Source organism: Grammomys surdaster, unplaced genomic scaffold (assembly GCF_004785775.1).
Source record: "Grammomys surdaster isolate TR1022 unplaced genomic scaffold, NIH_TR_1.0 222, whole genome shotgun sequence".
Lineage (NCBI taxonomy): Eukaryota > Metazoa > Chordata > Mammalia > Rodentia > Muridae > Grammomys > Grammomys surdaster.
The window spans coordinates 1139722-1154334 of record NW_021604667.1 but is presented as its reverse complement, the minus strand read 5'-3'; the positions used below and the strand labels follow the sequence as shown (position 1 = coordinate 1154334).

The following is a 14613-nucleotide window of genomic DNA, read 5'->3' as shown; positions in this document are numbered from 1 at the left end:
TAAGTTAAAAGTTAAAGTTTAAATAATGATAACTTTGCAATTATTATTATTTTGGCTACAGGCCTGGGAATAGGGAAGCTTGAAACTTTGGGGAAGAATTGTAATTCTTAATTCTTTGTAGGATGTGGTTGTTCTCTTGAATTTGATTTAGCAATGATTATACAATGTCTTTCTTTCTATCTGCTTTTGGAGTATCAATAGAAGACTGGGGCAAGAAAAAGGCAAGAGAGCATGAGAAGAACATGTGAAGAGAAAGTGAAGAGAACATGAGGAGTGAGTGAAGAGAGAATATGAAGAATGAGTAAAGAGAATGGGAAGAGTGAATGAAGAGAGAATGGGAGGTGTGTATAGAGTGTGTGTGTGAGTGAAAGGAGAGTGCATGTAGTGTATGTGAGGTGTATGTGACGTGTGTGAAGAGTGTGTGTGAGAATCAGAGGGGAACACACAGAAGTGTGTGGGAGTGTGGGAGTTCATGAAAAGAAAAGCGCACAGGGGAAAAGTAGAGTGCGCAGCAGAATGCAGAATGTGTGCAGCCTCAAGCTGCGGGCGAACAAGTGAGAAAGAAAGCAGAGAGTGAGAGAGAAGAGAGAGAAACTTTAAGCCTTGAAAAATTGCCTGTCAGCTTGTACCCCAAAAGTAGTCTGTGTATATTTATTATGTGCCTTCCAGATATCCCTGCTTCCAGTTGAGAACTCCAATCCTGTGTTGAGACTGGACCCTGACACATCTTAACTTAGAAATTTAAAATCTGTTTAAAATCAATTTAAGACAATAATTTATTTTCTTGCATCTCGATTTACTAACGTCATATGAAAATAATTCACCTTTAACAAGTGTTGATGACCAACTTTAATGATACATATTTCAGTTTCAGAAACATATGCAAACCATCAACAACATTACTAGGGTTCCACTGTCCCAGATGTTATTTCATTGGTACATTACATTGGTATTTACAAAGCCTTTCAAATTCAACAACACAAAACAAAACAGCTTAATTTTTTAAAAACTACAATGCTTTAAAAAAATGTAAACAGTTCATTTTTACATTGTTGTAAAAAAGAAGACTCACTCCTTAATGTGGCTTATTTTTAAGTGAGCAAAGCCTGGTGCTCATGGATAAAGAAAAGAATTCTTTACATAGAAACATTGTGCTCCAGTGTGGCAAAGAAAAAAATCATATATATATACACTTACAAAGTAAAGAATAAGTCCACAATTTAGATCACAAAAAAAATCTTGTCCCCAAATTGAGAAATTTATAAAAAAACCATTTACACATGGTTATTGACCTATTGAAAACCTATATAATATTTCAAAACAATAATTCAGTCAAAAGATACATTTCTTAAAAATGAAATTTTGTGCAAAAAAATTTTTTAGAACTAGAAACAAGACCACCTCACCCAGTAGGAAGCCAAAAGATCCACCAAAATAATTTAATTTTGTTAGATTTAGTGCATGTAACCAAAAGGCACGCACATGTGATTAATATATTAATATCTTTTCATGCAGAAACCTGTGCATGTTTATAATTATATAACAAAACATAAACAACAAAACATAAACTCTATGCTTGGCAATGTTAATCTAGACACATTCTTTTCTAGTCTATCAGTATAGAAGTTCCTAGATCACTAACACTGCCTCTCAAAAAATATATATTATATTTGAACAACTTTCAATAAAAGCTAAAAAAGGATGTTAGCCTGAAACACTATAATACTTTTCTCATTTCTGATACATATAGAAACTTACTGATATGTTTATTTTAAATATAATTTCAAATTAAGATACAGTTTTCCTTTTGTTAATAAACACTTTGATTGCTCCAGTAAAATCAGCAGAGAGAAGAACTTCTGTGTTATCTGTCTTCACAATACCTGAAAAACACAGAAAAAGTATATTATTTGTTGATTTTAAAGGACCATTTGGAAGACTTTTACTGAAATAATACATGCTCATGAACCTGTTTCTACCTTTGGTGGTGGTAGGGGGGAAGATCTTCTCCCAATCATCTATTTTTGTTTATTTGTTTGTTTTGATTTTTTAGAATTCTTACATCCTATGGTACCTTTCTTCCCAACTAAATCACACTTCCACTTAACTTCTACGAATGTTCTAAGATATTCTTTTCCTGTCTTAGGAATGTCACAGTTCTTTGTTACTCAAGGTAGTTTAGGACTCTAAGTTATGTGTTTCAACCTCAGGATTGGAATGTTGGTAGAATGTTACCAGCTGGGCAATTTGTTGCTAAACGGGCGGGGTCTCTAAGGTGATTGATAAGCTGGCTTTACCACAGAGACTATAACTGCTGTGAAATGAGTGCATACGTTTGCTCTGTGAATGCTGACAGCACTCTGCCTTTATGGTCTGTATTGAAGATCTATGTAGCTAAAATGCATGGCCAAAATGCTATATTTACATTTGCCAGCTCTGAAGAAGCATTTGCTAAACAAATTCCATGTTATCTAACTTGATTATATATAGACTAAAAACTGTAGATGTAAGAAGCACCGATTACTTAGGGATAAAAGAATTTAAATTTTCATTGAAAAGTTGGGTATAGGCTGTGCAAGATATAATGTTTTCTCACTCTAGGTTTGTTAACATCATCTTGTGAGCCTTTGAACATTCCTAATAATCCTTCTACCATACCTTAAAGGCATGCAGCACAGCAGTAGTAAAGGATATAGAGACATGAGAAAAACAGGAAAAGAAGATGAAAATTCTTTATTAAGACTCAATAATAAAATAAAACCTGAGATGTTGGCTGGAGTCTCAGCTCTAAGTGGGTGAAGCAGGAGTTTGAGGAGGCCAGCCTAAAGACATAGTAAGCTCCATGTAGGCTTGAGTTACAGAGGGAGACTACATTACATTGTCTTTAATTCTTATTACATGGTATAAACCAGATCACCCCAACTTGCGGTGGGAGTAATATAGGAAAGCCCAAACTGTCAAATGTCAGAAATAAAGAAAGAGGGCCACTGGATTTGTTTTATGGTTTTATACCCTGGGTTACTACTTTAATCTTACATATACCTAGAAAGATACAAATTTGAAAATAATCTATTAGAATTTGTACACCTCCAAAAAGAATCCAGAGAGACTATGGGACATTATTAATGTGGTACAGTTTTGAGGATGCTTTAAAAAATATACCACACACTGTCTCTAAATAGGCATTTAATAAAAGCTTAATAGTTATGATCTGGATTGAAAGAAGTACTAGGCTGGACTTCATCCTTATTTCTAAGAGTATTCTTCAGATAGAATAGCACAAAGGACATTATTGGGACAGTTCATTGAAAGTGATTAAGAACTTTTCAACATTCCCAGAACTTTAAGAAGTGTCCTCCGAAGCCAGGCATGGTGGTGCACACCTTCAATTCCAACAGTTAGTCAGGCAGGTCTCTGATGTGTGAGACCAGCCTGGTCCAAGACAGTTAGGGGTACAAAAAAAATCCTGTCTCAAAAAACAAAACAGCCCAACTCTACATCCTATTTACTGTTGTGATTTCATGGCTCTCTAAAAGCTCTGTTTGAAGGGCACAATACTATTTAAGAAAGTACTCTATGACTGAATTTCCTAATACAAGCTTATTTTCTCTAGTAACTGGCCCACAAATTCATGTTCTTAACCACACTCTTAAGCACTAGCACAGAACATTTTATATAATTGCTTGGTACATTCACTCTTATTTTTTGACATTTTCTTTTCAACTTCTATTCTGAGCATTTTAAATACCTCAAATTATTTTCAGCACAGGCACAGGGAGACACTGGCAAGCAGGATCTCTGTGAACTCAAGACCAGCCTGGTTTACAAAGTAAGTTCTAGGCCAGCCAGGGCTCCACACTAAGAGTCTGCCTTAAGACAAATAAATAACTGAAATTATTGCTCATTCTCACAGCATATGCAACAGATGATGCAAAACTGCAGGTCTGGGAATAGCTTATTTCAAGAAGAATGGCATTTGTAGAAAGCTAAAGAACCTTGCTTTCATATGAATAATTAATTCAGCCATCAAATGAATATTGAGCACAGACTAAAAGCAGGCAAGCACTGCAGTAGACACTGACAACACAACATTAAATAAGACAAGGTCTCTGCCGTCTCTGTCTAGAAGAAGCTGATTAAAGTTATTTATAAAATCTTATTTTCATTTAAATTTTTTATCACATCACTTATCCATAGGGTGCATGTGATGGAATGTGTGAGTAATCAAGAGAGGTCTTTCCTTCTAACATATGGGTCCTGGAGATTGAACTCAGCTGTCAGGCGTGGCAGCAGGGGCCTTTACTGGCTAAGCAATCGTTCTGATCTCTCTTTAGACAATGTTGCCTGCAGAAATGATGAATTTCCAATTTTCCAAAATTCCTAGATGAATTTAAATATGTAAAATTTACAAGAAATATGTCTCTAAAATGTTCAGAAATAGGTATCTAACAACTGTTATGCTGTACATAAGAAATGTTTTTTTACATGCATGAAAATCTTACCATAGGTAGGTAGAACAAACAAAATAAACAAAACTGGCACCTACCAGTAGATGTGCTATCCAAAACTTCAGCATCTTCATATTTATCAATCCCTTCTAATTTTTCAGACTGCACATCCAAGGACAACATCAAACTTGGGTTTGGAGCAAAGATGGCTGATGTAACAACTGCATTATGTGCTGGGAAAAATTTATTTCAAGATAACTGAGAAATTTATACTACACATCAAGACAAAAATGAGACTATGAAAAAGATCTTTTTAAACATATAAGACTACTTTTAAACTCAGAAATATTTTCTAAAAAACTGTCTCATAGATGCTACTCTTCCATAACTTTTCAAAGTTTAGGTCAGGATCAATTCTTCCTTGATATAGAAATAAAACAGTTACTTATGAAACAAGACCAGTTATAATTTTACTAAATTTCCAATGTATCTGTGAAGATCAGGCTGTGACGTGCTCTAAGTTTTTCCTTGTATTGCTCTGGGTGGCTGGTTATTACCAAGCAGCATTTGGCTCCACTTTGAATAGAAATGCAGAGATAGGACTTTATATCTTATTTGTACACATAGACACCATCACCGGTACAGCACTAAATACAAGCACAGACTGATACCACCTTCTAATTAAAACTACAAGGTTAGCACCTATAACTTTATCAACATAGAGTCGAAGATATGACTACAACGGCTTATTGGCTTATTAAAACTATATTAGAAAGAAAACAGGCCCCAGAACAGTGTGAATACATCAAAAAGTGAGATACACTTATCTGGTCCCTATAAAAAAGAGAGGCTCTATCACTTTAATGACAAGGATTACAAACTCAGTGAATTGTAACCTGACCACACGGTCTATGTCAAAAATAGAGAACTCACATAAGCTTCAGCTCAGCTTAGTCCCCTCTGCTTGGTGTCCTGCTTGAACTGCCTACTAGCTGTTTCTCCATCCTGCACTTTCATAGCTTTGCTGGGGTTTTGGTCTTCTGACCCTCCAGAAGCTCTTCTGTTGTGTTCCTTAATGTCTTATCTAACAGCCTCAATGACTCTTTACATCTATCTGCCTCTGCCCCAGCAAGGCCTCTTTGAACCCTGTGACCTCTTTAACCATTTAACAGTCGCTTATAAGCTACTAATTACTGTGTCATGTGTAATGTGCAATTTAAAACTTAATATTAATAACTATCATTGGAACAAAAGAGTCAGTGAGATGGCCCAGTTGATAAAGGTTTTGTTACCCAAGCCTAGCAACCTGAGTTTGAGTCCTGAAACCAATATAAAGGAGGGAGGAGAGCAATGACTTCACACAGTTGTCCTCTGGCCTCCACACTTGCACAGAGTCATGTGTGGAACTATATCTCCTACACTACTCCCACACAAGTAATGATTCTTAAAACTAGGGACAAGAGAAACTGTGTTGTCCTGTGGCCAGCTATCAAAGGAAACTGGGACTTCTTGGGAAATTGCAGCCAACAAAACTGTCCTAACTTATGAATTTATTGTTATTCTATAAATTCTGACATAGTGGAAAGACATAAATATGTCCATCTATGTTTCCGGCATAGTGAGATCTCAACAAATCTCTACTCCTTTATAATAAGGCACATATACATGTAAGCTGCATTTGCTTACCTTTAATACCTTCCCAGAAGTCATTACGATCTCTCCTGACTGAAGTAAACTTGCTTAGGTCATGGTAAGTACTCCAGATATAAACATATTTATCTTCTGAACCGCTAACGAGGTAAGTAAAGTCATGGCTATATTTGAGCAGGAGAGGTCAAAAAATAAACAGAAAAAAAAATCAAGGTCTCCTTCTATCAGTGCTTCCTAATTAAAGATATCGACAACACCACCTGAGGAAGATTATTGAGAACTAAAGCCATCTCCTTATTCTTGATTCTGAATGTGGTTTGATACATAGTCAGTCTTTTTTGATATTTGCTTATTGCTACTCATTTGTTTGAACACTGTTATAATGACTATGTTATCTCTGGGATAATGAGGCTAATCTTTTCAGACATAGGGGTGTTAGCTATTGTTCACATTTTGGACATTAATTATTAATGCTTTAATGCTGCAGACCCAACCCAGAACCTCATCATGCTAAACAAGACTCTATTAGCCTTAGAATTTTCATCAAAGCCCTGGTAACTGTGATGTTCATTAATCCATTCTAGAACTAGTGACTTAAAGGATAGCAGAAGAAGCCAATTGAATGGCTGGGTAATTACTGGGTATTTTGAGAAGAAAATAATGAATTTCTGAGAAGAGTTGAAAGAAGGATTAGAAAGAAGAAAAGCTAGGAAGCTAATCTTATTTCAGGAGAGTTTACAGATCCCAAATTAACAGTTCAGATAATAACAGGCAAAGGTGAAATAACAAGCTACTTTGCTTTAAGGGTGGTAAAATGCTTTCTTAGCTCCTGCACCTAAAGGGATCAGGACAATATATGTGTAGTAGTGGTTGTGGGGTGGGTTGTCTCTTAATGGCTTATAAAAAAGTTCAAAAGCAAACATTCTGAAGCAAGAAGTCTTCTAAACATGTATCCCACAACTATGATTGTAGAACAGCTATTTAATGTTGTGTGTTTTGAGTATTATTATTTGCAAAACAGGGATAGTTTTCTTACCTACCCTACAGGTAGGCAAAGTAAGTAATGTGTGATGAAGATACTGCATGACACTAGTTATAATAATGGAAAGACTTAAGAACATCATATAATGAAAATGGGAAGTGAAGAAGTGTCATAATGTGGGGAATTTCTCAGTGCCAATTTACCTGAAACTTGCTTTGATCTGGCTGCTGCTATTGACATAGCCCTTATACTTCATGGACAGTGATAGGTCTCTCAGATCATACAGTCTGATTCTGGAGTCATTTGAGGTTACCAGTATCTAAGAATAAACCAAAAGCAAAATTAAAAATATCACTTTTTAATGTAAACTAAGCCATAATACCAATAGGATGTTATACACAAACCAAGTAAATAGCAAAACTACAAACAGCAATATTACCCTATGCTCTTGCCCTGTTTTTAAACTAACTCTCAGGAATCCATACCAGTGTGAAGAGAGGTGGTTTGGAATACTATATATAGTACCTTATTTTCTCCAGGTAAAGGTTCAATGCCAGTAATTTTTCTTCCAACCTTGTTGCGTCCTCTAGTAGATCGTACATGTATTTGTGTATGGTATTTCAAATGCTAAAACAAAATCATAAATTAAAAACACCAGAAACCTCAAAGATTATTTGTTCTAAGTCTCAGATATTAGCATGTTGCCCTATTTTACAGATAGAGCGATTAAAGTCTCCAGATGGTATAAATAGGATATAAATCTTTTATAAAACCAGAAGGGTCTTACCTCTGTATCATAGAAAATACATCTACCATCATATGTCCCAATTACTGCATATTTGCCATTCTGACAAAAATTGGCAGCTGTGATCAACTTTGTCTGACCATCTACTTCATTCCATAACGCCACTTTTTTGTCAGGTATGTTCCATAGGCGGAGCTTTCCATCCAATGATCCACTGAGAAAATATCTGTCATCCTAAAAAGGTGGCAAAAAATGCTTTTATTTTCACATCAGAGAAAGTTTAGCTAATTAACACATCAAGTAATTAAAACTAATGTTCTATAGTGAAATCTTATTTGAAAAGTTATTTGTTGCTGTTATTTTCTTTTCATTTTGAAGGCAAGCACTATCTATCAAACCCAGTGAAGTACTTGGTTTTTAAGAGTAGATATTAAAGGATTGGAGAATGAATAAAAAGGATCAACAGTGTTGCCAAGATCCACAACACATATATGTTGCCTCAACTACTCAAAAGCAATGAAGCGAGAGGATCACTTGTGGCCAAGATTTTGATGTGAGCCAGAGCAATAGAGTGAGACCTGATCTCAAAATAGCAATAAACAAGATTAAGATTAACAAGGAGCTGGGGAGATGGCTTGTTTGGGTAAAATGCTTGCTACCAAAGCAGGAGGACTTGAGTTCTGATCCCAGCACCCACATAAATGTTGGGTGTGGCAGCACAAATCTTTAAAACAGTGCTGGGCCAGTGGACAAAACAAGGGATTATGGAGAGCTTGCTGGTCAGCAAGTCTAGCCAGAACAGCGAGGTTCAGGTTCAGTGATCAAGACTCTCACAAAAAATAAGGTAGAAGGCTTAGAGATATGGCTCAGCAGTTAAGAACACTGGCAGCTCTATCAAAGAACAAAGATTTAATTTCCAGCATACACATGGTGGCTCACTAGCATCTATAACTCCAGATCCAAAAAACTCAACACTCTCTCTGGCTTTGGAAGTCATCAGGCACACACGTGTACATGGATATACATGCAAAATTCATATATACATAAAATTATAAAATTCTCATTGGTTATTAAAAATAAGCTAGAGCATGATAGAGGAAGATAACCCAATGTTGATTTTAGCCTCCACAAGTGAACACATGGCAAATACACCTACAAGTGCATATATGCATATAACTACACATACATACAACATATGCACAAAATAATATTAACAAAGTATGATTAATTCAGGGTATCATATAATGAAATTTGGTTGTTACTCATTTCAGTCCTTTGTACTTTGTGTCTTTCCTCAACCTTTCCCCAGCTCTCACCTATGTACGTACCTTTACTATCTTACACCTACCATTTCCTCCTTTAAGAGACCACGTCTTCCCTTGAAGTCTAGCCTAGCCTCAAACTAGTGAGCCTCCTGACTCAGTTTCAAGAGAGCTGGGATTATAGGCATGCAGTACCATATTTAGCTGCTATTTTCCTCTCTCCAATATCTCTCATCTTTAGTAGTATGATTTATTTATATTTCATGTGTTATTAAGGATTTGGGATAACTTTTACAACTATATTTAGAATATAATCCCCCATACGTAATACAAACTATTAGAATATTTCTTGTCCAATCACTGAATGGTTGATTGATACGGTCCTCTATACCTTATATTGGACTCAAACTCATTTTGTAGTCAAGAGTGACCTTAAACTTCTGGTCCTTTAATCACTACTTTCCTAGAACTGTGAATACAGCTATACATCACCAAAACCCGTTTTGCAGTGCATACAATTGAAACCAGGGCTTCCCTTTTGTTAAGTAATTGTAAGTAATTACCTTCCTAAGCTATACTCTCAGTCCCTTTTCCCATATTTTGAAACAGACTTTCTCAAGGTAGTCCTGACCCTTTTATACTTCCTATATTGACTAGGCTGGCTTCAAACTCAAAGAGCCACATGACTCAGCCTCCTGAGCACAGAGAATAAATGCTTAGGCTACCACATCCAGTTCGCTTTCTCATTTTTTAAAAGCAAAATAGAATACTAATTTAAGTTGTTCTTAATTATGTGGCTACAAATGTTCTTTTTTTTAATCCTGTAGTTTCAACTGTTCTTCACAGAAATCAAGTTCTTTCATCCCCCTTTTAGCATGATAAGGAGTGTATAACTGGTTACTTACTCTTGGATGGAAAGCGATGGCAGTGACAAAATCTATATGTTGAAAACAGCAAAGACATTCTCTTCTAGAAATGTGCCATAACCTGACTGTTTTATCCATAGAAGAAGAGAGCAGAAAGTAGTTCTATGGAGAGAATGGTATCAGTTACTTTATTAGCATATATATGAAAACATGGCTTGCACAATAAAATTGAACTAGGCTTAAAGTTTTATTTTGCAGATTTTAGTTTTATACACTATGTTATTGTTGTATGCAGCTTCAAAAACATGGCTATTTCAATTTACTTGAAACAATTTTACTTTTTCAAATTACTCTCTAATGTATTTTACTGACTCTAAGACATTTTACCAGTACTTGCAACATTACTATGAATCTTACAATGTGTGACAGAAAATATGTCAGGCACTAGCAGAGGATTAAGGAGTGTCTTAACTGTTCTACTCTGTATACATTTAAACTTAACCATGAATATATGATATCTATTAATTTGATTATTTAAGTTTAGTTATTTTTCACACCTAAAAAAACACTGGTGAATTCTAACTTAACATGTATCCTAATGTCCCTTATAATGTCTTCAAAAAGATTACTCTGTAATGTAGCATAGAAATGAAAAGTTATTGTGCTCCTGTCATATTCTAGGCAAGAAAGTTAGAGAATAGGAAATGTCAAATTGCTAAGATATATCACAGAGCTTTCTGAGCTGGAAGAGGTAGGATAACTGATTTAGGCATTGTATTTGCCCAATTATCCTGAAACCAAACATCTACCCATCAAAAGCTTCTGGGTGGCTAAGTCTCAATAACTTCCAAAACTCGTATGTGAAGGAAGAACTATATACTACACTGAATGAGGAAAGTCAAAGGGACTCTAAATTTTTTGAAGTTTCTAAACATGACAAACAAATCAAGGTTGTAATAACACATATTGAGTATATAAAATTTGCTAAAGGCTTTGTTCTTAGAACTATACACAACTCTGTGAAGTAAGTATATTATTATCATCCTTTTTGACAAATGATAACAGTGAGGTTCAGAGAATTTCAATAAGTTGCCTAATATTACACAGCCTGTCAGTGGCAGAGTTAGGGTTCAAGAGCAGGTGGTCTGACTCCAGGTCTTGGCTCTAACCATGATTTGCAGAGTACAGAAAAGCACTAAGATGCTTTGTCATATGCCTATCACAATTAGAACACTTAATCATTACCTGTGTGGCAGCTCATAACTGTAATCTTTGGGATCTGGAGTCAGGAGAATCAGGAGTTCAAAGATATCCTTAGCTACACAGTAAGTTTGAGGATATCCTGGTTAAAAGAAACCCTATTTGCAAAATCATAAAATAATAAGCCAAAAAGACTAATTGCAAATATTGATTTAGCTATGTAACTGTATGAGCTATTTTACAAAACACACTTAAAATACTTACTTTTTAAAAAATATACATTATACCTTATTATTAAAATATAGAGTTTTGGAGCCACACATGGTGCCTCATGATTTTAATCTTATCATCTGTGGGTACATTGTCAAGTTGAGACCACTGCGTTTTAAGTTTTGATTCTGGTTTGTAAAAGAAATAATAATCTGGTGGTCTGGGTTAATAGATCAGTAGTAAAGAACTTGTAAGGCTCTAGGGATGACCTTCACAATCCAGAAATAAAGAGGAAAAAAAGAGGGGGAGAATTTGGAAGCTTTGTAATAGACGTTGGGAGGCAAATAATAATTATTACTTTCAAAGATTACCCAGTTCCAGAAAAGTTTTAAGGAGCACATAAAGTTTGTACTATGATTTTCCATTGATTAATTTAATATTTTAATGCTAGCTTTCTTTAGAGCTGAGGGCGTAGCTCGGTAGCAGAATGTACAGGTAGCACCCAAATATGTCAACCAACCAAACAAAACAAGCTCAATAAAATAAAAATTTGCTTTATTCAGTGCTTGCTTCAAACATATGAGATATATGAATATATTCTTAAAGTATGAAGTACTAAAGACATGTTCAATTTTATTATACTATGCCAAGAGTTTTTGTTCAATTCATTCTTACTAAATGAAATTAATTTCTTTAAAAAATTTCTTATGTGTATGAGTGTTTTGTCTGCATATATGTCTGTGCACCACATGTATATATAGTGTCTACAGAGGTCACAAGACAGTGCGGGATTCCCCTGGAACAATAACATATATTTGTGAGGCATCATGTGGGGTGCTGGGAATTGAATCTAGGTCCTTGGGAAGAGCAGCCAGTGCCATTAACTGCTGAGCCATTTCTCCAGTCCTGAAAAAAATTTCTTAAACTAAGCACTGACCTTTTGTGTCACATAAAGTGTATTCAAGCTCAAGTTCTGTATATAACTAGTTTTATAATTCTTAGATGGATCAGGGAAGCTAGGCTTCTCATCTGTTCAATGAAAGATCCATTACAACATGGAATTTTTACTGTATGATATAATACTGTGTTAGCTGGCATAAAACAAGTATTTAGAAAATAGAAAGCTTACTACAAACAGATTATGGTAGACTCTGAAGAGAAATAACAGTAAAATAAGACTTGATACCTGTCCTTATGTGGTTTAGAATTTTCTTGAAAATATGATCTACAAATCGTTGGTGGCTTGAATAATAATGGACCCTATAGGTTCATATATTTGAATGCTTTGTCCACAGTTGGTGGAATTGTTTGGGAAGGATTAGGAGGTGTGGCCTTGTTGAAGAAGGTATGTCACTGAGGAGTGGAGTATCAGGATTCAAAAGCCCATGTCATTCCCAATTAGTTCTGTTGACTCTTTTCCTGTCTACTGCCATGAAAATCATGGACTCATTTTCTGAAACTATAAACAAGATTCCAATTTAATGCTTTATTTTTTAACTTTCCTTGGTTATAGTATTTCTTCGCAGCAATAGGAAAGCAAGTAGTACAGTAGCAGTTAGGTCTTTCCCAGCAGAAAGCACACCAATACCAATAGTTATCCAATAACAAATGGTCCACACTGAAAGTATAACATACAAGTAAAATTATATTGAGCTGACTATATTCACGTATTTAAGAGCATGAGTGTCCATGCGTGCATGCACACACACTAATGTCAATAACATCCACAAAAATTTTCAAAGCATTATACTCTTGTTTTTTTGTATTTATCTTTTTATGACTAGTATGCATAAAATAAAGAATCGGGAAGTCCCAGCTTAGAAATTATCACCAGTCATAAGGCAAATATGTCTTTATACTAAATATATTTCTGTGACCTAAAAAATTTGTTAAGAATACAGGAAAGGAAGAATTTATGATTTCTTAAATCTTTGCAATATATCCAGCATTGTAAAATTTTATATACTAGCTCCTGTAGGGTGATGAAATACTGTGACACAGGAATTGGCTAGAGAGTACTGGTCTAAAGTCATGGAGTGTGAACTGTCCTCCCCTCTCTTGACTTAGATGTCTGTTAGCATGTTCCTTAATACAAATCTTCTTTTTCAAATCCTTGATGAGTATCAGGACTTTGATTGAACAATTGGACACAAAGAACACACGTAAAATACTTAAACTTGGTCTCCTCAGTACCTGCCACATTCATAGATCATGTTTTTATTACTTTATTTTTAATTGTGTATGTGTGTGAGAGTGTAGGGGTATTTTTGCCTGCAGAAAACAGAGGTATACCCTTGAAGGTAGAGTTATAGGCAGTTGTAAACTGTCCCATACAAAACTAGCCCTATGCACAGATACTGTTAGTTGAACATTTACTGTGTGATAAGTAGGTACATTTTAACAAGGATTTATTTTATGTGTAGGAGTATTTTGCTGGTATGAATGCATGACCATGGCATGTCTACCTGGTACCCATGGAGGCAAGATGAGCCTGTTGAATTGCCTGAAATTGTAATAATCGATGGTTGTGAGCCATCATGTAGTGTTGAGAATGGAACCCAGGTTAACTGCTGAGCCATCTCTCTAGCCCTATGTAAGTACTTTGTATTTGCTCAGTTAATCTTTCCTTCTAACTCTACAAAGAAGCTACTTTCATTATGGTTATTTTCCAGGTTAGGTGTGGTATAGTTAAGAAAAGTAGCCAAAGATCACAGAACTATAAGGGGCAAAGGAGTTAGAACATGAATCCTAGGAGTCTGACCCAGAGTTGTGCTCTTAGCTAGGTAAATAAGTAAACAACAGATATGTTTTGAGTGAATATGAAATACAAACTATCTAGTAGGCAGATGTTTATAGGTTCTCAGTTTATTATTTCATTTTAATTAAAATGTGATTATATAATTTCCGCCTGTTACTTTTCTCTCTCCAAACCCTCCCATGTTCTTTCCTTCAAACCCTCCCATGTCCTCTTTAACTCCCTCTTGAATTGTTGGCATTTTCACTATTTCTATTACACACACACACACACACACACACGCACACACGCACACACACACACAGACTCCCTGCTAAGTTTGTCTAGTTTTGCACCAAAATTAAATTAGGTAAGAGGGATAAGTTCTAATATTCCATAGTACAGGATGGTGTCTGTAATCTGAAGTACTAGAAAAGAGCAGTCTAAAGGTACCAAATACAAAATAGTAATCTTCAAAGAGGCAGATGTCAATTACCTGATTTTTTTCATCATTAC

The 14613-nt window shown here is 35.3% G+C and overlaps 1 protein-coding gene across 4 annotated transcripts in view; it reads right to left on the bottom strand.

Moving 5' to 3' along the window:
• Positions 1–825: 825 nt before the first annotated feature.
• The window catches only part of Wdr44 (WD repeat domain 44), an 89000-nt gene continuing 75212 nt past the window's right edge, over positions 826–14613 (bottom strand). For 2 of the 4 annotated variants that reach the window (XM_028773156.1, XM_028773154.1), the window contains 7 exons: positions 9993–10115; positions 7868–8059; positions 7606–7707; positions 7284–7399; positions 6135–6262; positions 4547–4681; positions 831–1883 (listed from right to left, as the gene is read on the bottom strand). In XM_028773156.1, the coding sequence (XP_028628989.1) occupies positions 1789–1883; positions 4547–4681; positions 6135–6262; positions 7284–7399; positions 7606–7707; positions 7868–8059; positions 9993–10115 (891 nt within the window). In that variant the 3' untranslated portion in view covers positions 831–1788. Of the gene's footprint in view, positions 1884–4546; positions 4682–6134; positions 6263–7283; positions 7400–7605; positions 7708–7867; positions 8060–9992; positions 10116–14613 lie in introns of those variants that run through there. The other 2 variants (XM_028773155.1, XM_028773157.1) reach the window with 2 other exon arrangements.